The sequence below is a fragment of the Nothoprocta perdicaria genome, unplaced genomic scaffold (assembly GCF_003342845.1).
Source record: "Nothoprocta perdicaria isolate Ctin4 unplaced genomic scaffold, notPer1 scaffold_2, whole genome shotgun sequence".
In the NCBI taxonomy this organism is placed as follows: Eukaryota; Metazoa; Chordata; class Aves; order Tinamiformes; family Tinamidae; genus Nothoprocta; species Nothoprocta perdicaria.
The window spans coordinates 2,715,485-2,741,047 of NW_020455204.1; the positions used below are offsets into that span (position 1 = coordinate 2,715,485).

The 25,563-nt window shown below is 47.1% G+C and overlaps 1 protein-coding gene across 2 annotated transcripts; it reads right to left on the reverse strand.

Moving 5' to 3' along the window:
* Nucleotides 1-17,054: 17,054 nt before the first annotated feature.
* On the reverse strand, nucleotides 17,055-25,000 carry HIC2 (HIC ZBTB transcriptional repressor 2). 2 transcript variants are annotated; one of them, XM_026037705.1, is made up of 2 exons: nucleotides 24,880-25,000; nucleotides 17,055-19,017 (listed from the first exon to the last, which is right to left on the reverse strand). In XM_026037705.1, the coding sequence occupies exon 2, from the start codon at nucleotides 18,979-18,981 to the stop codon at nucleotides 17,269-17,271; it is 1,713 nt and encodes a 570-aa protein (XP_025893490.1). In that variant the 5' UTR covers nucleotides 18,982-19,017; nucleotides 24,880-25,000; the 3' UTR covers nucleotides 17,055-17,268. The 2 variants fall into 2 exon arrangements, 1 of the variants encoding a protein (XP_025893490.1); XR_003249104.1 differs by lacking the exon at nucleotides 17,055-19,017 and adding an exon at nucleotides 23,385-23,505 and having other exon boundaries at nucleotides 24,880-24,897.
* Between the last annotated feature and the right edge of the window lie 563 nt (nucleotides 25,001-25,563).

The following is a 25,563-nucleotide window of genomic DNA, read 5'->3' on the forward strand; positions in this document are numbered from 1 at the left end:
GAGGAAATTTTCTAGTCAGCTGTATTGTTTGCAATCAATCATCTATCGTAGAACTGCACTGCAGCCCAGACCCCCAAGCGTGGCCCGTGCCATTCCCTGCTGAGATTGCCTTGAGATGTGAGAAGAGGATCTTGGAAGACTAGAAAAGGGAGAGCTTGAAGGGCCTGAGGCTCTTAAGCAAAAAGGAGGAGGGAGAAATGTGATAACATCATGAAGTAGTAAAGGGCTCAGGAGACAATTCAAGTCATACAAGGAGGATGAGTATAATTTGTTCTCCATATGCAGGGCATACAGAACAAAATGTCAAGATTTTAAATTGCGACAAGACAATAGGAAAAAATCCTACTAGCAGTTAGGCTAATGAAGCCCTAGGATAAGGGGCAAGGGTGGCTGTGGGGTGTAGCAGGGAAATTTTTAAATTAGGGTATAAAATTTCCGTCCAGGATGGCAGACAGAGCTGAGCTGCCTTGGAGCAAGCAGATGCATCAGAAGGGTCCATTTGAGTCCTTGGTTTCTGTGACTCCCAGGACAGTGTGAGCCAGTGTGCAGTGGAGAACTTGTCTGTAGGAAGAGACTCCTCATACCTACCCTCCYTTTGACCCTAACTCACACAGGAAGCAACAGGGAATTTGCTCTGTGCTTTTCTTACCCTAGACCTCAGACCCCGACATGTGTCATCCTTGTGTCCTCTTTGAAAATGTCACTGAGTTCAGGGCTCGTTCTGGCCAGCTCCCCTTCCTGCAAAGATGCTCACTACCAGGTTTGGCCCTTTTGTTGTGCCAAATGCTGGTTGTTCTCCTTTCCAGGCAATTCCCCTTCTAATATATTTACTGGAGACCTGTGCAAAGAGTAGTTTAAAGTCTAAGCACATCACATAACTTGCTGCCAGAATCAAGGTTCGTGAGAACATCTAATCATAAACTAAGGACCTCAGAAACTGCAGCAGAGGAGGAGACTGAAGCGTTGGGAGCAGCTATTGCTCCCACTACCCCAGTGAAACCCACCTGATCTTGCAGCTCAGAGCCTTCAAGGTAGGAGCATGCTGTGGATTCCTAATGTTGAGCAGTTCCTTTGGAGGGAAGTCTGGCAGCAAGGTGGGCAACCTGCCTGGAACAAGCGAGACGACCTTTGCTTGTTGACTGATCTTGTGGGACAAGGGGGAAAGAGCTGGTAATTGTAATAGAGGCTCTGATCTTAACCCAGAGTGAGTTGAGCACCACTTCAAATACAAGAAACATCTCTAATCCAGTGAACAGCTTTCAGTCCAGGTCTGAGCTACCCACTGGAAATTCCCCACCACATACTGACCCCATCCCTGCCCACCTGATGCACAGATAGCATTTTAGACACGCGTGGAGGAAGCGGGAAGGATCAGGCGCTACAGGTGGTTCAGGAGCTGAGGCCCTTTGCTGTGAAACATCTTCTGCAGAACCTCACTGGCTTCAGAGCAGTGTTGGGAACTCACTGCAGCCCAACGGGGATTTTGAGACTTTCACTGGGTCCACATGAGGGAGCAGAAATCCCTCAGGAAAAAGGCAAGCATCCAAGCCTCCCGGAGCTGCACGCACGGTACCTTTTTAGACCTTTAGTCTCTCCCCTCAGTGCAAGGCACTGGCCTTTAAAAGGCTGCTTATTTTCTACAGCCTGTGCTGGAAAGGGGGCTTCCCAAGTGCAGGGCAGCCTTGTGGGGCCTTGGAGACTCCAAACCCTGTAACATGCTGAGAGAGCAGACTGCAGTCCTGGCAATTCTTTATGTTTCAGCCCACAACCAGTCCCTTTCTGAGAAACCTAACCACTTTGTCTCCTTTACTCTCTCCCTCTCAGCTCCTTGGACTCGTCTGCTGCCATGAGAGTTTGCAGCCAAGGATTTGGAGCCAAGATTTGAGGGAAATGGTTTAACCAGATGTGTGCCCATGCCTGCAACTCTAAGCTTTGAGCTGGGGTTATTTAAAGAGTCTGCCATCTTCTGCATGTCACTGCAGCAAGGTGAGTAATGGGTGGGACAGCAGCATATCCAGAAAAACACCTCTCCTTCAAGGGGAAGGAGAAGAGGTTATAATTGGTCTGTAAAAATTTGCTCCGGGCTGAGAACTTGGCAAACAAAAGCTTAGCTTAGAAGTGATTTAAAAGGAAAAAACAAAAAAGCATAAAATAAATCAGAGCAGTCATTTTGGGCGGAGAATGAGGGTCCAGAGCTTAAAGATCATTCTTCAGTGGGGGAGGAGAAGGAATGGCTCAAGACAGAGTTGTATTTGGCTCCCAGCCCTACTATAACTAAGCCTATCAAAGCCAGGAGAATATCTGCAGTGTCTGAATACATGTCCAGTCTCTGGCCATGCCTTTCTCCATTTGTTAGAGGAAATCAAGGCCCTGTGTCCTCTTAAATGCACAGTGGAGGCAAAAAGGGTGATGCTCTTTCAATTCCTACTACTCCCACTTTCTAAACTACAGAAATACAGATATTCCTCTAACTTAACTTGTAGAAGGGAAGAAAGTCACAGGGTTTAGCTTGCCTAGAGAAGAAGAGAGGTGTCTCTGGCCTTAAGTTTGCAGAGCTCCTGGGGGTGTCTCTCCATGCATGCTGTGCACACCAGCAGCTCAGGATCGCTGCCCTGCATCTCTCTTTAGCATCACACACTACCACTCCTTAACAAGCCGAAGAGTTGAGCAAGAGGATGTCCCCTCCTTGCAGCCCTTGCATGTGCTGACTCCTCCACAACCCCAGCCTCATGAGACCGAGGAGGAGGAAGGAGGGCTTGCTGGCTGCATAGCAGCAAAGAGCACGAGCACAGAATGTGCCTTGAGAGGGAAAGCTTTTCCAGACCATTACCTAACGTGCACACGGCTTCCCAGCAGGGTTGGCCTAGGTCTCGGGAAGCGAAGGCAGGAAGGCCCAGCCAGTTACTGGTTCTTTTGTCCATCCTCAGCTCCATATTCTGGATGCCTTCAGCCTGGGTGTTCATGCCCAGTTGGATGCAGGCTGCCTCTGTCATGGTGCCAGCTCATGACTTGCCCCACACCTCCAGTTAGGGAAGAAAGCATCAGGTTGGCATGTCAGGCAAACCTGACATCCAGTTAAATTAACTATACAATTGGATATAAGGAAAAATATTTCACAGTGAGAGTGGGTTAAGCATTAGAACAGATTGCCAAGCAAGGATATAATATAAAAAGCTCCATCCTCGCAGGTTTTTGGACCTTGATTGGATAAGGGCCTGAGCAGTATGACATAGCTTTGCTGGCTCTACTTATTGCCACACGCAGTTCTAAAGCAGCCAGACCCTTGGCATGCGCTGCCAGCTGCAGTGCTTTGGCTGCAGCAAGTTCCCATGCACAAAAAGCTAAAGGAACTATCAAAATTTCTGAAATTTTCCTTCCCTTGCTTAGTTAATACATGTTTAGTTCCATCACTGTCAGTGACATGGGCAGCCTGGATGGGGTGTTATCTAATTCTGCCTGGAACAGGCTTCCTTTGAAGGGCAGCACAGTTCAGACTTCCCTAGCTCCTCTGACAGGCTTCACACTGTGCTTGCACATCACTTCATATGTGCTCACAGATCCTCCCCTTCAAGCACCCCAAGGCTTTGTGGAAAGTGTAGTGCTCTCCAGCAGGAGAAGGTGCCAGGCTTTGCTTCATAGAAAAGAAATGCACTTTAATCCTGTCTTCTCTCCAGGCTCAATGATGCAGATGGAACAAGCCAATACAAAGGCTCAAAGGACTCAGTCTATTTATTAAGAGAACTTGGGGAGCTTTTGCTTTGTGCTCCTGGCCAGGTACCATCAGTGTGGTATTAAGATATGTGTTACCTCTATTGGTGTATTGCATAATTTGAAGTCAAGTTGTCAATCAGAGCCTATCCAAGAGTCTGCTTAACTCTCCCGGGAGATGGAAGAAGGCTGTGCAAGAAATGCTGTTCAAGGGAAGGGAGTTTGCCCTTTTAGTCTGCTCTTATATGTCAGCACTGATCCATTCTATATTGTTGTTTCTAGGGAAGCCTGAGGCCTGTGAGCATGGAACCCAGTCCGTCCTTTAGCTCTCCAGGTGCAGCAAGAACGTTTAAGGACTGATCTTTTACGGCTGCTCTCAAGCACTGGAATTTCCAGGTGCATGTTTTCAGGGCACAAGCAACCCCAGGAAAGCTGCTTTTCAAAAGGTATGTCATCTCTTGTTTAGACTAAAAAAGCAAAGGAAAAAAAAAGTGAAAAAAACCTGACCTTTGGCATCAAAACAAAGCAAGTATTTGCTTTCCATAAAATTCTTTATCTGTATCTCAGTTAAAATAAAATAAAAAAAAAGAAACTATAATAATTACTTAAGGAAATAGGGATGAAGTTAAAAAACAAGGCACTAGCRTTGGAGATACGGTTAAATCAAGGCCCATCAGAAAGAACATGGCTGAGGAAGAAGTTTAACAAGTTCATTTTATGTGCCACTGTGTCATGCTTCTCTTTGTTGCTCAAGAATGTTGCCTCGCTGGTTCCTAGGGTGTGAAAGGGCCACGTTGCTGGGAGAATGTGCCCCATGGACCACACATGAGCCACTGTTGGGCATGTGACACTGACAGAAAGGGTGATCCCCGTGAAAATTGTTGTTTTACTTGTATTGCAATTTTGCCATGAAGCCTGGACTTTGTGGTCAGAGGTCTTCTGTAGAATGATAATTTGCAGAATAAGCATGTGCAGGCCGAAAGCAGAAGAAGAGATTAGGTAGGTACTCAAACCAAATCAATGGAAGTTGATATCCCATCATGGAAGGTGTTCACTGTAGTCAGGTTTGGAAGACACTCATCTTGTAAGACAGACTTCCGAGGATTAAGCTAAATCCTCTCTGAGATAATAGGGTCCCTATCCCCTTAGTTTTCTTCAAAGGAAGGAGGGAGGACACGAATGCTCCTGGGCCCTGTTGTGTGTGTGCGCACACAAAGYGAAGCATGGCAGGAACCTGACAAACCCTGCTGGGAAGAATAGCGTGTGCTGGGAGCGCGGGGAGTGTGTGGCAAGGCCYGGCTTATACAGCCTGATCGCTGTGATTGGTGGCTTGCAGCCAGGCTAGGTCAGAGTTTATACCACAGACTGACAGCTCTTCGTCCTGCCGGTGTTTGGAYGTATCCTAACCCACTGTTGCACAACGTGGTGCGAGCGGGAGAGCCACGACTGGAAGAGCAGGCTGCTCCAAGCCTGCTTGCTGGCCTTCTCTTCCACCACRTCCCATTCTCATCCCTATGCCTGCAACAAAGACTCCCTCTAAAAGCAAACAAGTAGCGATAGCAGAAGATTCCCTGGGTGCTGCCGACAGGTCAGTGGCTACTGCTGCAGGCTGTGTCTCGCGTGATGACAACACTGATTCAGTTAACTGATCTTTGAATCCTTCGTCTCATGGTAGTAAGTCTCTAGCGTGGACTTTCTTGAACCAATTAGAAGAACCAATCTAGTGTGTATTTGTAGAAGGAGATGGGACTCTACTTTGCTTCCCTTTTTCTGTCTGTCCTTCTGCCTCGCTGGCCAGCCAGGCCAGTGGATGCCCCATGTTCTGCTTTAGAAGTGGTTACTGCTTCTGTCGATCCATGAAGACAAAGTGTTCAGTGCCCAGCACCATTTGCTCTGCCCCTGCTGAACTCAAGGCCTGCTGCAGTGCACGTGTTCTGTGAGCTGCACGACTCTCCAGCATAATTGTCCCCTCYACTTAGTTGTGCTTAAAGGCAAGCAGGAACAGGCGCTTTGCAGGACTGTGGAGGACTATGCTTAAATACACAGGACTCAGAAAAACCAGGGTCTGACTCCCATAACAGCTGTAACTCAGATCTTTTGAACACATATTATTTTTAGTTATTAGAGATGGTGTTAACATTAATGCCTTAACCCTTAAAGAAGCTAGCTAATTTCTGGGTTGATATGACCAGGGAGCTGGCTGATTTCCAGTGTTTTGGGGAGGGAGCCAAGAAGTGCAATGCCAGGGTGTTGCTGACTGCTGACATTTCTAAGTAAAACACATGAAGGTCTGTGCTTCATTCTGGGCTTCTGCCTGCCGTCAGCCACCCCACAGGGTTGCGCCAGGGTGGGTGTCTTTATGGGTACAACTGCAGCGCGGGTTGTGATACCATCAACCAAGATGCTTAGAAAGGGGAGGAACCAATTCAAGTCGGGCAGTTCTGCTGGAGTAAGATGTAAGGAAAAAAGTGATGCCTTCACCTGTGTACCGTCTGTTGTTACTGAAATGTGTCCGTGACAAGGGAAAGGTTGTGGCGGGCRGGCAGGGGAGGAAGAGGGAGGAGGGAGTTCAATGGCTGTGGTCCAGCGAAAGAAAAGGTGGCGTTGGGGCTTGCGTCAGTAGCCCGTCTGCATGCTGACCCCGGCCTCACCTGGGCCTTGGCAAAGCTCCCCTTTGTTCTGTGCTGCTTCCCGACTCCGGAGCGATCCCACAGCCACTGGGACCGTTCCACCCAGACGACCTGCCCGGGATTGCTTCACAATGCAGGACCCAGGAATCAAAAGCAGGGCATGTTTCCTGAGCAGAGATGGAAAACAGCTGCGCTGGAAAAAGGAGGGGTTTGCTGGCTGAGCAGTGGAAAATCCACATCAAGGGCTGCTTGTGCAACCTTCCCTGGCCAGCCTTTGGCTGCTGTTGTGGCAAGGGACTAGCTGGAGTTGGCAAGAGGCTGCTGCCAGGCACTGGGGCAGCGAGAGCCTCCYGTGCCCACAAGCCTGGAAGCCAGGACGTAGGTCTGTGCCTTTGTCACTTGCGTGGTGCTGGTCCAGGGGGCTGGAAAGGGACATCCCGGCGATGTGACCCTCTGCACTGCGCTGTGGTTACCCCTGTCCAGGCAGACAGCGCTGCCAGGGCCAGTCACAGTAAGATGAGGGGGACGTGCAGCACCACTGCCCTATTGCTTGAAGCTTTGTCTGCTGGTTGCTCTAAGCCAGGCKGCTAGAAGAGGCCCTGATTTGTGTGAAATCCAAACTCTCTAACCAAAAGTAAATGACTCTGTGGCTTAAACATGGAGGCAGAGTTTGAAGCTAGAGGAAGGGGGTGTGCGGTTCTGTTGCATTTTTTTTCCCAAATAATTGTGTGCAAGATGTTGGTGAATGCAAACAGAGAAGGAGAAATAATTAGGCATTTGCTGACCATATCCCAATTTTGAAAAATTTTGCTCTGTTCTGCTGAGAGTCCAGTAACATTTTCTCTTCTCCCAGTGCTCTTCTCTGTAAGTTAGCAAGAAACTAATGGGATGGGGCAAAATGTTGAGAAGGCAAAAAGCAAAGGAAATAGGCAGGACCATCAATCACCTCCTAGGCTTATACATACCAGCAACATTGGCCTCTCTTCTTAGCACCTGGAACAGCAGAAGACAGTATGATGGATGCTTTTCACTGTGTAGTACTGGGGCCATGGGTGCACTGTAATTGCAGGGAGATCGTGCTCTCTTAGAACTGGCASAACCCACCGAGCTGAAACATACGGATTGGGCCCCTGCTCTGCAGCGGTTTCCAATAGTGCTCATCACTAAGACACAGCACAGCTGCAGAGGAAAGAAAAAACAACAAAAGCACAGAACAGATCAGTGCTACAGAGCCCACGAAGGGAAAGAATGAGTGATGACCTATAGGTGGGAAGAAAGTGCCAAATCGAGGCCGGAGCAGCTCCTAGAGCAGCACAGAGGGAAGCCACTTTGGCCCAAAGAGCAAAACTCTGGAGTGTTTCTGGCCCTCTGTCCCAGGTTTGGGAATAGAGGAACCTCTTGATCACCTTGCACACATCAAGGTGAGTGTTCAAATACTAAGGGAGCCCSCTTGCAAGGGAGTGAGCACAAAGATTCCCAGAGCAAACTGTGACTCCAGACGGACAATAATATATAAGTGTAGAGACGGATGAAAGCAGCAGTACATCTGCAGTTGGGGGCTAAGCTCTCCGTGGATGCAAGTGTTGCATTATTTGGGTTTTAGCCCACTGGGCAGCTTAAGATGCTATATCCACCCTAGAGAAGGAGGAGGAGAGCCAGCAGCTCCTGCTCCTGCCCTGGGTCAGCCAGGCTTCTCCGGGCGCAGCTTCCCGGGGCTGCGGGAGGCAGCTCCTGCTGCCTGAGCTCCTGCTCRGCCTCTGCCTCCTAGCCAGCAGAAAATGGCTTTTCCTAGATGCTTCTCACACGTTGTTTTCCGAGAAGGCTCTAAGAGAGTTTATGTAATTTATTTGTAATTTTTTTTCCTCTCAGAAGAGAGGAAAATGAGAAAAAATGGCATGCCTAGATTTTTATTCCTATAGCACTTTAAGAAATACTTTATAGACAAAGAACAATGAGGTTTAGCTATTATTGCTTTAAGCCAGGTCACACTATACTTGATACACATCAGGTTTTGTAAAGTGCACACAAAATCAGTTTAACCTGGGCAATTTTTCTAGTACATTCAGGCAAACAAAACCCAGGTAGGTGTGCAAAATTAACAGTTGGTAACAGCTTCAACATTCTCAGAGCTGTGGAAAATTTGGCATTACTTGCAGATAAAAGCTCTAGTGCGTCAAAGTTTATTTTCAATCCAAAAAAAGATGAAGGCATATTTTAGAAATAACTTGCAAAATGAGGTGTTAGTCTTCTGGCTTATACTGACCTCAAGTTCTTCTTTTTTTTTAAAATGTATCCTTCCTTTTTAACTTCTTAGTGTGATTTTTGTAATCAGAATTCTTAAGAAGGAAGTGTTTTGCATCGGTATCTGTTCAACAGTGTCAGAATGGGATTTCAGCAGTGGCTGAAACTAAATTTAATTTAGAAAAAATATGCAAGTTTTGTTACTATCAGAAAGTTCTAATTTTGAGGAAAGTGTATTTCCTCAGCCTCTGCTGTCTGCTTGCTCTTCAAGAGGTAGTGGAGAGAAAGAAGGTTTGGTTTGGGGAGAAAAGTCCCTTGAAGAAATGGGGGCAATGAAAGCAAGGGAAAGAAAGTACAAATTCCAGGGAATTGGATACATAACCGGTGTCCTTTACATGTGGAGCTGTTGTTCAGTTGTGCCTGTTTCAGTGTCCCCTGGCAGAGGCAGCTGCATTTTGATTGTGAGTTATTGCATGAAGAGTTTTGTAAAGTTGTCACGGGATCTTAGGAGATGAAAAGGAGCTGACCACGGCAAAGAAAGTCAAACAGAACATGCAATGCACTAACTATGCTGGAAACCACTCATGCCACAGAGGAATGGGTGCCAGTAAGCAAAAACTTCCAGAGAAGGGGAAAAAAAAGAAAAAGAGGATGTTGGTAGCTGGGGGAAGAGTACAGACTCATTACCACAGCTGGACTGTTGAAAACCAGCCGTTCTGTAGCTCTTCATCTGTTTTTCTGTTCATTTTTGTCCTCCTCTTTAACCTTGCTGGGTAAAACACATCTCCAAGGACAAATAAAAATGGTTTTCTTACCAGGGCTGCTGACTTTGCAACCTGTCAGAAAACTGACTAAACTTGAAGCTCCTTCAGTCTGTCACTTTAAAATACAGTCAGCATTGTGTTAAAATACATACACATATATATATATATGAATTCAAAGCCAGGGTTATTCTGCTGCATATTAAGGGATTCCACCAGGCTCTGGGAGGACCAGCAAAACTGTAGTGCTGAGTAGGTAACAAAGGGGGTCATTGCAAAATGCTAGGCTTGGCTCTTGCATTACATTGAAGGTACTTAATTTTGTTCTGCTAGAACCAGAAAATATTATTAAGAAGTCAGACCAAGGAAACTTCAGTTTATTTTGCTAGGATTACRCTTAACCTGCCCAAGAAAAATGTCTAGGTTCTTAACATCTGAGAGCTTGAAAGCCAAAGTAACTCTGGAAGTGTTTCCCCATTTACCTCCCTGACTGCCACATGGATGGAGGATCTTAATTTCATTTAGGAGACTCTCTTCTACTTCAGGTCCTTCTCTGCTCCTCAAAGATGTGTGTAGGGAGCTAGACGTAGAGCCCAAGGAGCCTGAGAGGATCAGTTGGTCCATCTCCTATCTCTGGCAAACACTCTTCCCACTTGGATAGGCTGTGAGCAGGAATCCTTCGGAGTAGCTTTTCAGAAAGAGCCTCAAGCYGTCCAGGGTCACAGCCAGAAAGGTTAAATCCCAGTGCCTCCCTTATCTGTGGCCAGCACCTTGGCCACCCATGGGGCCAGGCCACGCAGCTCAGCCCCTGTCCCAGCGCAACAGTGGCCAGCTGGGCTCCGGGAGCGACTCCGTAGGCTCCGCACCGCACGGGTCCTGCTGGGGAGGGGGTCTGCTTCACACCCCAACACTACAGACACGGAGCCTGCGGGGAGGAGGCGCACRCAGGCGCCTGGAGCAACAAGGTGGACTCTAGAGCGAGAATTTTTCAATCAAGCTTTTAATGAAAAGATCATAAAATAACAGTTTCTCATCACTGTACATTAAGACTGCAAATTTCTGAATGCTGAGATCATATTATAATTTCTGTATCTTTTTTTATATGACACTTGAGTTGAAGCCACAACTCTGTGTGGCTCTGACCTGAATTCAAGCTCTTGAAGGAAATGAACAGAACATTGCAGCAGGAATGTTGGCCTTCCCTTGCCCTCCCCTCCGCTCCCCTCCCCAGGAAACATCCAGGGCTCCTACACTGACTGATAGTTAAGGCTTGAAAAATTAAAAGAGAGAGAGAGAGATGCAACATCCCTTTTACAGTTGTATTTAAAATATTAAAATAAAAAAGGGGAAAATATCCAGCCAGCTAGAACAAGATCCTCTCATCACGGACAACTCCTCAGCCAGCCAAAACTCCTATGGAAATCAGAGCAACAGTTGTTGAAGTGCTTCAATTGGTGACTTGTGAACAGAGAGGTTTAAATACACCCCACTCTTGAGGGAAAGGGTGTCTCCTGACTGCGAACATGTTTTGTAGCATGGAGAATTCTGTTGTCAGCCTTCCCTCTTGCATCCAGACATTGATCCCTGTGTTGAGCACTGGCATTCAAATGCTTAGGAAGAGAATAAGCCGAAGGAAAGGAGGAAGAGGAAGGTGATGGGGCAGAGACAATAATGAAGCGGCATCAAGTGAACAAAAATGCATTTCTGTCTCTTACTTTAGTATTTTAAGCCCAGGTGGTTAGAACGAGGGAAGCAGAATAAGGGTTGCAGCACAGAGAGGGCTGGGGCTAAAAGGAAGAGGTTTCCTTACGAGGAGGTCCAGCCTGGAGCCCTAAAGCAGGGCTGGCACGGCTTCGCAAGGGATCCCAAAGCTTTGCCTTTTATGAGAAAAGTCATAAATTTAGTGACTATCCTGGGAAATCATCAAAGGGAGGCGGTGAAATTGCTTTCCTTCCTACCCTGAAACATGCAAAATCCAAGCAGTGGAAAGGGCCTAAGAATCAGCTGCTGCTTGTCTTGCACTAACAGCAGGGCAATCGAGAACCACGGGACCTAAAACACTGCGAGGAGATACTTGGAGCTATTGAAAGCAACTCCCAACTTTTCTGTTTCAAGAATATGGCAAGTTTTGGAGTGCAGAGTAAGCTTATTAAAAGAAAGGGCTTTACAAAAAAAGGGGGAGGTGGATTTTATTAAGCAAATGAACAAGCTAAATGTCCAGCTGATTATTTCAGGATCACAGTCCAGGGCTCATTTGAACTCTTGCTTAAGCAAGTGCTTACTCAGACGTAYCGTATCTGTCAGGAACATTTCTGCTATCTGGGGAGAGCTAGGTGTTTACAGTCTAGATCTTCTTAAACCCATAAAAAACTCAGAGAGGTCTTGTTTATTTTTGGTTTGCTTTTCCTCTTAACTCCAGCACAGCTGATTGGAAAGGTTTTCAAATTTGGTCTATATCCAAAAATCACCAAACTTCTCCATGCTAACTTTTGAGGCTCTAGCAGGTCACAGAACTAGTAACTCTACCAGTATTGGAATGTGATGCTCTATAAATACAGCTTTTCCCAGGGACTTTAATCACCTTATATTACAGGGAATCTGATGCTTCAATATAAATTGCAGGGTCCATCCCACGATGGCCCAGAAGCTGTTGGGTTTGGCACGATGTTTCCTCTAGCTCCCTGGGGCATCAGCTCCCACCTGTGAGATCCTTATTGCTTCCAGAGTGACCAGTAAGTGTGGGGAGGGAGTTGAACTATCGTGGTCAGGCAGGACATGGTGTTTGTCTCCGTCACAAGTGCCAGTTGGAAGCACACACCTATTCCTCTGATGACTTTCTCATTCCCCAGATTTTGCCAGCAGCCACCTCAGAGTACATTTGGTTTCACTGAGTGCCCTGGATGTTTCCCTGGTCGAGACCCAAACTCCTGCTTTTCATAACTGAAGCGACACGGTAAAATACTGCTAACCCAGACTTTGAACCTGCACTGCTTGAAAACAGTGCTTTCCACACACACACGCGMGAGAGAGGGAAAAAACAACAAAACAGGAATCTTAAAAGAATGACACTGTAACTGGAAACATTTAAATACAGCAAAACATAAATTCCTTTTCTATGCAAAGCTACAAAAGTCCAGTCTTTGTATTGTCTTCACAGGTTATGGTTTATGGCTATGCTGAGAGTCTCTGAGATTCTTTTTTTTTATATTTTTTTTTTCATTTTTTTGAAATCCTGTAGAGAAGACCCTGCGGACACATCTTTGTGTTTGCAACTTTCTGAATTACATTGCAAAACTGTGCATACAGAATCTGAGAAATAAATACATTCATTACTGCACATACATATTGATACAAAAACAACACTGTCAAATAGTGTTTGCACCATCTTTGTTAGATATTAAGACCAGGCAAAATTAATATTTCATTTTCCATCAGCCCCCCCTTAGATGTCTGAGGTGGCTTTGGTGTAGAAGGTAAGAGCTACAAGGGGTCAAAACTAATTATGGGGAGCTTTCTGTTTATAAGGTTTTCTCCATCTTTTTTTTTTTTTTTTTTTTTTGGCTTCAGCGGTATTTTAGCAAACTCTCTTCATTGGTACTCATAGACTGTCCTAACGTGCAGATCAAGCTTAGGTTTCTGCCTCGCAAGCCTTAAGGGTTTTGGTCGGACTCTCTTGTGCCTGACACTGAGGTTTGGAGTGATCGATCCAGCTGTTTGGTTAGAAGGCGGCTCCCGCAGCCCGAACAGTTGGGCTCGGGCCCGCGCGCAAGCCGGGCGGGCCAGAGGGTCGCACGTCTGTGCTGGCGCCCTCGCCCTGGACCCTAAAAGCGACCAAGCGTCCCCCTGGCCGCGCGGCTCCCCGCCAGCAGCCACAGAGCCTCGCAGAAGCTGCGTCTCAGTAGCTCTTTGGTGTCTCCTGCGATCTCTGTGGCTCCTGCTGCCTCCCCAAGTGCACAGAGTTGGGCTGAGGAGTTTTTGATCGGATTTTTTTTTTTTTGGTGGTGGTTTTGCAATAGGGGATAGAAAACAGCTCAGCCCAGCTCCCCTGGCAGTGCTAAGGAGAGGTGCTGGCTGCAGCAGCCGCCACCTGCTCTGCGTTCCAGAGCGTCCTCCCTCCCTCGTACCCCTGGTCCGGGGCAGAGGGCGGCTGCCCAGCACGGAGGCATCGTCCCCGCTCGCGGGGCGGGCGCCGCGTGTCCTTTACAGGCTCAGCACAAACCCCCGGCGCTGCCGCCCGCGCGGCCTCCCCGCGACAAACCAATGGAAAAAGCAAAGATTAATTTTGACTGGCCCCTAGATCTGTTGAGGTCTGAGACTGTAAAAGTTTATGTAAACAATGAGATAAATATATTAGTACTTTTCTGAGCCAAGTGAGGTTCCATACTCATTCAAATGTGCTTTGGTTTAAAAAATAGTTTTGTGAATTTGGGTATGAGCTTCTTTATTTTTTTAATACAACTTTTGCTATTTTCTCTTCTTTTTTTTTCCTGTTATTCCGAAAACATTCTGGAACTAAGTGACTAAAGCATATACTTAAGCTGCCTGGCCTCTTTCTTTTTTTTTTTTCTTTTTTTTTTCTTTTTGTTTGCTTTTAAATTGTTTTATTCCTCTTGAGGCTCTTTGTGTATTTCAAAAAAAATTAAAATAAAATTTAAAAAAAACCAAAATGCAACTCCCCCCCCCCCACCCTAAAACTCTTAAAATCTTAAATATGAAACTAGTGTTTTGCTTTCTCATTAAAATACAGAAAAATGTTTGATACAATACTATGTCGTACAAATGCAGTTGAGTGTTTAGGCCCCAAGCAGGCCTTAAACAGTCCCTGAAGTTTTGAGTATTATTATTCATTATTACTGTCACAATTTGGAAAATGTTGCTTATACTCAAATCTATGGAACACAACTTTACACAGCTACTTGCAAAAAAAAAAAAAAAAAGAACAAAATTTCCTTTTGTACAATACTCTTGCTGTACACAGACTTTATGTCGTATTGTTTAAGTGCTGGGGGAATGGGGGGAAAATAAAAAAGATATTCCTAAAGAATAAAAAAATTCAAAAGTAGCATTGGGTCCTGAAACTTCAAAATGATTTTCAAGGCGTAAGAAAACRAAGAGGGGCCTGGGGGTGGAAGGAGAGGATCCGTCACCCCCATGAATGCTAAATATGTCAGTCACAGCTTGAGCTGGGGGGGCTCCGTCCTGCCCGGGCCCGGGGGCGCCTCGGCCGAGGCGCCCCCGGGCCCGGGCAGGACGGAGCCCCCCCAGAGCAAAGCGGGGGCCAAAAATCATTTTGAAAATCTGGACTCGGGCGCTTGCTGCAGGGAAGGTAGAAGCGGGTGCAGGGTGAAAGTGCCTGGGAGCTCCTCTCGCACGGCTGCCCCTGGGCCCTGCTGAGGCTGGCAAGGCCTTCCCCGGCCCACTGCCCCCCGCCATCTCCCTCGGGAAAGGGGATTTGGCACCACGGGGAGAAAAAAAAAAAAAAAATCCAAGATAACCCCAAAATACGCAAGTGCTAAAGACACTGAAATCCCACCTGGCCTCCCCCGGGAGAAACCAGCGCATCTCAGCACGATTGGGAAGGAAAAACTCCTCGAGATCCCCGCTCCCCTCGGTGCCACCGGACAATGGCAGGAGCGGGAGCTATTCCCTGTAACGGGACACCGGGCGCAGGCCGCGCGTGTCTATTGCTCGGAGCCTGGATTCCAGTTTCCTCAGTTCATTCAGTTGACCCAAAAACTTCTGATGGACTAGTCTACCTTAACAAAAAAAAAATAGAAAATGAAGCTTATAGTCCTTTGTTTTAGTCAAACATGCTCAGTTTTTTTTTTTTCCTGTTTCTTTGCCTTTTTTTGGTCAAAACATTAAAAAAATTGGTTTTCTTTTTTTAAAAAAAAAGACAATACGTGAGGTTTGATAAACCCTACGCATAGAGACTGTACTGGTTTTGAGCAGAAAAAAAAAACCAACAAAGGAAAAAAAAAAAAACCATGAAAAAAACACAAGTGTAAACCTTATTCAGTTCCGAAGGGATGATTCTACTGGCTGTGAATTTTTACCACCACAGTCACAGGAGGCTTGAAATAAGCCATAGCTTTCCGCAAGGTCACGCCAACAAAGTCAAGGGGGCCAAGAAGCGGTGGGCTAAGTTCTCTGTCTTCTCTCCTAAACCAATAGCAGCTGTTGGCTGTGATGTCTTATGCAGATGTTGCAAGAACATTTTGTTTCTTTTTCTTTTCCTTTTTCGTACTTTTTGTGTGCGTGCGTTAAACTGTCTAAAACGGAGGATATGAAACACTTTGGTTTGCTTTTCCTCCTCTCCCCCACCTTATTGCACTCTGGATTCTAGTAAATTATAGGCTGCTATGCCCTCACCCTCTGTCCTGCCAGGTGTTTACACACTGACCCAGATGTGCTGGGGGAGTGGAAGATGAGGGAGACATTTTCCCCTCCCCATAGTATCCAGATTCAATAAACAAAGCTGGAAAGGGCCCAAAAAGCTCAGAGAAGTTCTCTTTCTTTTTTACTTTTAATCTAAAAGTGACTACAAAAACCCAAGTGACTGCCGCGCGAGCCAGTCCAAGCTGCCAGCACAGCCTCTGGCTCCATGGTTTTTATTTTTGCTTTGTCTTTGGCTGAGCTTCGCTTTAACATTTTTCTAGCTGACTTTCAATGGAAGGACAGGGTGGTAAAAATCCCTTAATTTAGCTTCTACTTTTATACATTTAATTACTTACAATAAGAAAAACAAAACAAAAAAAAGCCTAATCTTTCACTAACCATCTTATTGTTCTCATGAATTCAAGAGGTAGCAAAGGTAACAAGTCTGCCCACACAGACTCGCTCTTTAGTGAGGGAGGAAAGCTAAAAACATACACACACACAAAAAAATAAAATAAAAAATCATAAAAAAAGTACCTAAGGAACTTGTAGCAAGTCCAGCCTACATCAAACCCCCTCCCCGCCCACCCGCCCTAGAATTAACCTCAGACCTTCCAGTTCAAACATTCACATAAACGTTACAATGGGTTTTCCTTTAATAAAACAAGTACCTCTAAGCAAAGAATATTCATACGAAACTACTAGAAAAGTAAAGACGACCCCCTGCTCACTGAAAGAAATTCCCAGGGCATCCAGCCCCTGTTCAGTCACGGGTAAGGCAGAGGAGGTTTGCATGTTTTGCGGGAAAAGGCGGCACGTGGCTCCGTGCGCCTTGGAGAAAGACCAAAACCCAGAGGAGGAGGAGGAGGAGGAGGAAGGATGGTGAGGGAAGCGCCGCCGCTCCTGGAAGGGAAACGCTGCGGGGCTGACACCACTGCTGCCAGTGCCCGGCAGCCCCTGAGCCCCTCCACCCTGCGCGCGGTCCACAGCCAGCGGCTGCATTCGTCCACGCGCTGCCATGGGGCTCCTATCTGCTCGGGCCTCTGGAAAGGAGGTGGCCCTTAGGCTCGTTTTAGCGGCAAGAAGTACCCCTGTTGAGTCTGGCTTAACAAGGACATGGGCAGCRTGGTAGGAACGCAGGAGGGGCAGGGAGGGGGCGGCCAACGGAAAGCAAGTGCTCCACGTGGTCCCCCTTCCTGCTCCCAGGAATCAGAGCAAAGTCAACATGCACAAAAAGACGCGGTATTTCTTGCCAGATCAGCGAGGTTTGGAGGAAGAGTTGGCAAAATGCATTAGCTTGGCTGTGGACCTTTCTTTTTTTTAAAAAAAAGGAAAAAACTTTTTTTTTTTTTTTTTAAATGTTAAAGCTACATTTCTTTAGGCCTCCCATGACTGAACAGCGGTTGGGGAGCTGCCCCCTTTTTGTTTGTTTTTTTTCTTTTTTTCTTTTTTTTTCTTTCTTTTTCTTTTTCTTTTTTTTTTAAAGCAGCAAGTCTACAGAAAGGTAAATCACCGCGGATGGGCTCGAAGCTCATTCTGGAGTCTTTGGCTTATGTGGGAGAGGTATGCATTCGCAGGTGGCTGATGAGATTGCGCTGCTGGGTGAATTTCCCACCACACAGTTGACATTCGTAAGGTTTTTCTCCTGAGTGGACCCGCATGTGCTCTGTGAGTCGGTACTGCCGYGTAAAGCGCATGCCGCATTCCTCGCAAGCAAAGGGCTTGAGCCCCAAGTGGCTGCGCATGTGGCGTGTCATGGTGCCCCGCTGCGTGAACATCTTGCCGCAGATGTTGCACGGGAAGGGCCGTGTYAGCCAGTGAGTCTTCTCRTGCTGCCGCAGCGTGGCCGGATCCTTGTAGCTTTTCTCACATACTGAACACTTGAAGGGCCGGGACTCCGCCGCGTAGGGCTGGTTGGGGTTGGACAAATCCTCGGCTTCATCCTTGCCGCCGTATGTGCCTTCCTCCTTGATGTAAAGGTCTTCCTCAGTGTGCGTCTCCACGTGGGCATTGAGCTGCTCGGAGCTGGGGAAGCCTTTGCCACAGGGGATACAGACATAGAGGTTGTCGCCGTAGGCCACAGGCTCGAAGCCCTCCTGCCGGTAGACGTAGTTGGCACTCGTATGCCCGCCGCTCTCRCTCTCGCTCTGGCCGCTGTCGTCGCTGTTCTCCTTGCCGTTCTCCACCTCCTCCTTGCACGGGTACGGCAGGTCTGCACCGTAGGCCCCAGCCAGGCTCCGCTCGACCGCCTTGGACAAGGGCCCCAGCAGGATGCCGTTGGGCAGCCCTTCGCCCTCGTCTCTCTCGTTGCTCCCTTCCTTCCGCTCGAAGGCGTTGTCTTTCCTCATCCACTCCTTCCTGCGGGACGAGTGCCGGAGGCCCTTGCGCTGGTTGCCCTCGGCCAGCGAGTGGTGGCAYTCCTCGCTCAGGTCCATCTCCATGGGGTCGCTGCTGTCCGCCATGCTGTGAGGGGCTCCGACGCCGGACTCGTCGAACGATGAGGCACTGTTGGCTGCGGGGGCTGAGGCAGATTGGGGAGAGCCATGCTGGCTTTCGCTGTGCTGCGTGTCATCATGGCAGGCTGCAACGGGGAGCGACGGGCTTTTTTTGGACAGGTCGAGGCCTAACTCCTGGTCGCCGGTGCTCCCGTTGGCGCTGCTGCCCCCACCGCCGTTCTTAGAGGCTCCCCTGCTTAAGGAGTGACAGTTCTCYTGGTTGGAGCTGCTGATGAAGACCTCGTCATCGGAGAGCTTTCCCTTTGACAGCTCCTTTGAGTGCGAGCCCTTCAACCCTTCGGTTGACCCTGAATAGCGAGCTTGGATGACCGAAGCGGTGGAAAGTCTCTGACTCCTGGCAGCTCTCCCGACACCAAGGCCGCCGGCCTTGCCAGCGAAGTTCTTGCTGTTGCGCTTGAGCTTCTTTCTGCAGAGAGCTGCCAGGTCGTGCAGTTGGAGGTAGCTTGCTGCGGTGAGGAGAGCATTGAAGTTCTGTTCACCGGGCTGGTCAGTCGTTAAGAGCTTACCAGTATAAATAAAGTCCAAGATCTGCCGGAACACGGTGGGGTTCACCATGTCTGTATCTAAATTAATCAGGTTGTCATGCAGGACGAGGGATTTGAAATACATGCTGCTGGCTGCCAGGATGTTCTTATGGGCACGGAATAGGGCATTTTCTACCACAATGATCACGTCACAGAGGAAACCTTTGGCTCGTTGCTGGTTCAGCTGCAGTAGCAGTTGTTTGGCATGATTTGGCAGTTCCATCTCCACCTTCTCTTCCTTTCACCTTCACTTTACCACCTATGAGACAGGAGAATGAGAAGTATGAACTGCTGTTTCCACTCCAACAAGTCTATGTTTAATGGACTAGCTTAATATGATGTGGTCTAGTGTTAGAATTGACACTGACTAAAGAGCTCTGGGCACATTCCGGCTCTCAAAGTTGTGACCCTGCTTGGAATACCAAGAGAAGCATTTCTCATGCTAAAATTTCAGGTTGGTAAAAATCAGCTTTGTAAATAGCTTTCTCTCTCTTTTTTTTTTGATTTATTTTTTAAACAAAAGTAATTGTGGTTGCCTGGAATTACCATTCAAAAGATGTCAGGAGAAAACAATACTTAGGTATTGTTTTTCAGGGGAAGGTTTCTCTTCCCTGAAACAAATCTGAAGCGAAGATGAGGAGAAAGAAGGAAAAAAACCCACCTATTTTACTGCTGTTTGCATATCTGAGCATGTAAAACAATTAGCATAAGTGGCAGCTTCCCTGCTTTAATTTGTAGTTTGTTTCCTGACTCTTGGGTGTTCAACTCGGACAACATCCAACTGCTCCGGCGTTAAGAAAAGGACCTGTAACAACTAAATGCACTGAAGGTGGAGTTAATCACACAGAAGTGCGAATGGAAAGTCTCCCTAAGAGTAACAAGGGGCAGCCTTAAAAAGCAGCCCCCTGACAAAGTCCCCATCACCAACCATTGACATTAAGGCCTGGAATCAACCCTTGACTGGCTGAAATTTGGGATGCTGAGCTAGTTAGATATCTATGTTGGCTTTCCAAGTAGTATGGACCTTTTCTGAGGACTGACAGAACCGCCTCTAATGTTAGATTTGGTAGATACTACTCTTCATAAGATTTTGCATTTAGAGTTGAGGCTGCATTAGAAATCCAAGATCAATTTTTTTGACCTTTGTTGTTGAGGTTTTTGTTTGAAAGTGGCAATTRCCATTTGTAGTAGACAGTTATCTAAGTTAATTATTTATAGTTAACTTAAAATGGCTTCTGAGATTCAAATATATGATTTAAATACCAAGCATACAGCAAGCACCTTTAGCCTTCCCCTTCTCTCTTCCAGTTCATCTTGCTATTCAAACTATTGAAGGAGCAGGCCATACTTGCATAGAAATAAAGAGATTAAATTTTCTTCTAAAATCAGTAGGCTAATTAATAGTTAATGTTTTTATTGCTTGTGAGCCCCATTACCACAATCAGATTTCAAATGATGAAGCATTAAACTGCATTATCTTCCCTCCGGTCCAAGTCTCTTTGTACTCAAGAGAAAGAAATACTGAGTGATATTTTCAATATTAAGGCTAAAAAAATACTCCCCCAAACCTCACTCTCATCAACTGAGGATAAATAGGAGGATTTAATTCACATAAAGGATGGTAAATTTACATTGTCCATCTCTGCACAATGAAAAGATTTTACTTTCCATGACAAAACCTACCAAAAATAAAGGAATGCAGCTTTTCCTGCAGCCTTGCGCGGTGCTCCTGCTGCAGCAGCAGCCCTGGGGTCCCTCGTGGCGTRTGCGGGACCCCCCGCTGCAGCCCCCGGGCCGGGCGCCCGCGCCTCCCTTGGGCACCGGCCRCGTTTCGGGGCCCGCGCTCAGCGCAGCAGCCTCTAATCCAGCCGCCAGGCAGCTCAGGAGCTCGTGACCTTGAGCCCGGCTCAACGGCTGCTCTGCTTTTCTGTTCTGTATGGTTTTAGCAGAGGGCAGGAACCAGAGGAGATGCCGGGGTCACCAATACATCTCCACGCGCATTCGCCTTGGGCCCAGCGCGCCTGGCTCTTAGGAAAGGTGGCAAAGAATGAAATACAAGCTTGCCATGACATTGGCCACTTATTTCTTTCCYCATGTGCAGTGTTTATGTCATAGAAACTCACCCTGCAGCATCACAAAAACATCATAGTGACGGGGATCGCCATCACCAAGCAGTGCTGAGCACTTCAAAAACAAGTTTTGCTGTAATTAGTTACATCAGAGTTGCAGCACGCAGGCAGTGTCTCTGGTTTTAGTGGCTTGCTTCAAAAACTGCTGATTAAGAGGAAGAAGCAACAGCGTAGAGGCACCAAATACCCACTTTTATCTRACGAGGCCAGTAAAAGGACTTACTTCTGGGTCACAGAGATATATTGATAGGAAAGGACAAAAACATCACTTGCGCCATACCAGGGTGTCTTTATATATAAATGCATACTGCTCAAGACAAGCAGCCTGCTGCTACATTGTTTGCACTGCAGATACAATATTCATTCTGCATGAATCTATAAAACAAAATTCCTCAATACTGWATCATTCTATAAAGGAGAAATGCAAGAAGGGAAACAGCAGCCAGGAATAATTTTGTGCCCGCGTAGATTAACRAAAAATGTGTGTTAGTGAATTAAAAGGAAATTTACTCCCCGTTCCTGTGGCACGTGAAGCAGAGATCTAGAAAACTCTATGCTCATTTGTCTAAGCCTTTCCTTCACAACAGGATTGCTGAAGTTACTATGGGGAAATATACTTAGATTTCTACTTCTAGTTTTTCTTTCTGCATTAAATGATAACAAAATAAGGTCATGAGCCTGCAGGGGAAAGCCCTGGGAGCAGGGGTAGAATTATACTTCTGCTCTTTACTGACCTTCAGGAGGAAGATAGTGCTATTATTAAATCTTCCTATGTTCTCCAACTGAAAAATTAGCATAGTACAAGTTGTTTAAATTGCCTCTATTTATCCCACATGTCAAATCTTACAAAAGGATTCATGTTCACAAGGACAAAAGTATGAGGTAGGTTACTACCCTCTGTAGATTTTAAAAGCAGTGGTCAGGTTTAAGCAGTACAACAYGGTAATAATTTGAAGAGTTCTCAGGGCTGAAGTCTAATGTGGATTTTGGAACCCCAGTAAAATTCATGGAATGGAACAAGGCAGCAAAACCTTTAGCCAACGTTAAAACTCCAAGTTTAAAAGACTGCCAGGAAATCCCCACTGGRGCTTCTACCAGGACAACATGGGTAAAAAAACGCCTTTGCCTGAGGTACCYCTGCTGGCAAAAACTTGATAGCATCAACCTGGCCTGTGGATTGTGTGCAGTCCTGAACACAAGTAAATCCATTCCAGATGTTTATCTGGAGCTGACCAATTCTGCCCCCTTCYTTAGCTGAGATCTATCTTAGAGATGGGATAGGAGGGAAGCGTTGGAAACCTTATTTGCAAAAGAGAAGCAGACGTCATTCCTCAACCTGTAGCATTCCCAAGATTTCACTCCTAGTAAAAAGSATGGGCCCAAGGATAACTGAGCTAAGGTGCAGTATAAAAATTAGCCAATATCAAGCGAACCTCAGGTATGGCCGTCCTTAAAATGGCCTCAGTTTGTATTAGTTCTGCAGGGACAGGATTTTGACAAACCCTCAGTGTTTGGACAAGAACAACTACCACCACCTGTTCCTAAGAATCAGTGATTTATATTTCTTGCATTTTGGTATCATTTGTAAGAAGCTGTCCTTTTCTACTTTCTGGAAGAAGATAGAAAAACATATTCCCAGTTCAAAGGAACCTTGGCTCACAACAGAGTCAGATACATTTCTATTAAGCAAAACAAAACCTCAGGAAAATGTAAATGTCTCACTGGGGCCACAATCTGTTATTCTTGAATTTGGTAAGCAAAATTCCACATTTTCCTCGGCTGCCAACACAGGACCAGAGGAGGCTTTGGCAAACAGCTCTGGTCCCTTTTCAGATGGGAGTTGCTTCCTAGTCACTGGGGGCATTTAGCTTTCGGAGCAATGACTGTTCAGGGAGTCTTGTGCAGGTGAGGAAAGCAGCAGGACAAGGGCTCTCCCTCCTCCACCATSCCCAAGGCACAGACACAGCACATGCAAAGATGTGAAAACACAGGGCACGAATCACACGACACAGTAATGCTGCAAGTAGATGCCACACATCAAAGCTAGGCAAGCGAAGAGCTGCTAGTGTCTTCATAAGCAGTACTGCCCAAGGAACCAGGTAGCCAAGGTACTAGTGAGCGGCTCAGAGCCGGCCTGGGCTGCACTGGGATCCAACGGGCACGAGGATTCTGCAGAACACCCCGACGCTGCAGGAGCTACTGCTGCTTCTGCAAAGCAGGAAACGCTTAATTTGCTCTCCATTTCCACAAGGACTCTGAAAGTCACTGAAAATTAGACTGCCCAAGTACAGGAAAAGAGAGTCCCGTCAACCCCTTAAGTATAAAATCTATGTATTCACTACAGATTGTCTGTAATACTGCTAAATCTCTTTCTAAAATTAATTGTAGAATAAGTGCTAAATGTGTTATCTTAGCAACCTCTGGCAGGAGATGCTATTCGATTCCACCTGTGAGTTATAGATTGCAGCATATGAACATAGTTTACCTTTTAAGAAGCAACACCAGTGAAGCAAAGTATCAATCAAAAACAGATCTAAGGAATCACTCATTTCACGTAGAGGATTTGTGGCTGGATGAGAAGGCTAGACAGCGAGCACCTGAATAGTGGCCTACCAGTACTGCAGATAAAAACCAACAAACAGATTAGATGTGATGTAGCAAATTAGATGCCATTWAAGCATTAGCCTACTGTGCATGTTATAAGATACCTAGGAAAGATGGTGGTCTTTTAATTATTTCTCCACCTTCCCAAGCAGTGCTGCTGCTCTGAGCAGACACTGCAGCAGTGAGCATAGATCAAGGCAAAACCAAATCGATTCACCCCTATGTGGCACTCTCCCACCAATTTATAGTGTTTCTCCAACTTTTGATGTAAAAAACACCTGTCCAGCTGCTGCTGGATCTGTGTAAAACAGACAGGTCACTTCCTCAGCCTTCACTTGATCTAACTGTGAAGACCCCAATGGGAAGAGAGCTCTCCTATAGCTCCCTGACTCATCTGGCCTTCCTCTCTCCGCATCCCCACATAAGCAATTCCCGTTATTCTCCCGAGCTGTCGGTGAGCTGGGGCTTGCATGGCCCTAACCTTCCCCCAGGAGCGGAGCTGCAGCTCATTAGCCCTGTAAYGCTGTTCACGCTGCAGAGGCAGCCCCAGAAATGCACAGACTGTGTTAGCCCAAATGCTTCCCTATGCCCAGCTCCCGGGAGGAGGCAGAGAGCGCAGCCCGAGAGCAGAAGCAGGAACATGCACATTGCATCGCTGGCAGCGAGCGGCCAAAGCTGGGCAGGGGAGGGCTCAAGCAGAAAACAGGCTGCAGCCCCCTTGTTTTTCACACGGGAGCACCTCAGACTTCAAAGGAGCTCAGACCAATATGTCAAGTTAGTGAGTGCAGAGCAGGGGATGGGAGAGAAAGCAGCATGCAGGGCAGGACAGGATGCAGCTGATGTTGCAGTGTGAAGGAGAGTGGAGGATATTCCCACAGAGGACGTCACAGCAGCAGGCTAAGAGCGGCCCTCGCCGAGCCRTCACCTCCCGGTTAGTGCGAGGCAGAACTGCCCTCCTGCTCCCTGCAGCGGCTCGTGCAGGACCCCGCAGCAGCATCAGAGCTTTGCTTACGGACACAAGCACCCGCTGGGCGCCTCTGTGCAGCAACGTTTGCTATTAAATACATGGGCAACACACGCTCAACTGCTGCCAGCCTCTGGCCTGAGCAGGAGGAAAGAAAAAGAGCCACATGATGCCCCCTGCCCTTCCTTCCTCCTGTCCTAGGATAACAGCCTGACAAGGCTAGTGCCATCCCTGCTCATTGCCCAGGGAAGGAGAAAGCTCCGTAAGTAAAGAGGACAGGGGCTCTATGTGCACGAAAGCACTAGCATCAGGAGAGCAAAGGGATTTCTAGTGAGGACAAGGCTGCAGCGAAGCAGGACACCTTGCTGTACAAGCTGAGACTACGAGCAGTAGAACGCAGATTACCCGCTTGGTTGCCGCTTACCATGCCAGGTACATTGGGCTAAAGGCACCTCCATCCAGTGCTGCCCGACGTGCCAGGTACATCCCATGATGTTCCATTGAAATCACAACAGGCCATCAATAGAACGTGGCTGCACGGATGCAGAATGGAGAACCAGCAGGGACGCTGTTAAATGCAATTAAAAAACTGCAATCAAAATTGAAACGTACATTTTAAAATGGTCACCTGCCTTAAAAATGTAACTACTAGAACAACCTCCCCTCCACCCGTCGCCCCGGGGCTGGACTGGACTGCAGTGGACACAGAGGGGAAGGTCTCAGCGTTTCTGGATTGCTCTTTCTGCCCATCTCCACTCAGGGCTTCAGGGGGACCAGGCCACGCAGACACAAGAGCAGCAGATCCCACAACTTCTGCACCAGCTTCCTTCTGCCCAGGAGTTCAGACAACTAAATACCACCAGTTAGAAATACTTCTAGAACAAGAAGTCTCGTGTTAGAGCTTCATGGTCTTCTTCCCCACACAGTACAGGCAATGGAAGAAACACTTTAAACCAACTACAGATCCATGTTCTTAGGGACCAGAGGTAAATTGATTCATGGCGAATTACAGCAGGAATGTTTCTGCACCTTAATTCCACTCTTCCTTGTCCAAAGGAAAAAGCAACAGCATCCTCRCCAAGCCATGGGAAGGCACATCCCACAGATA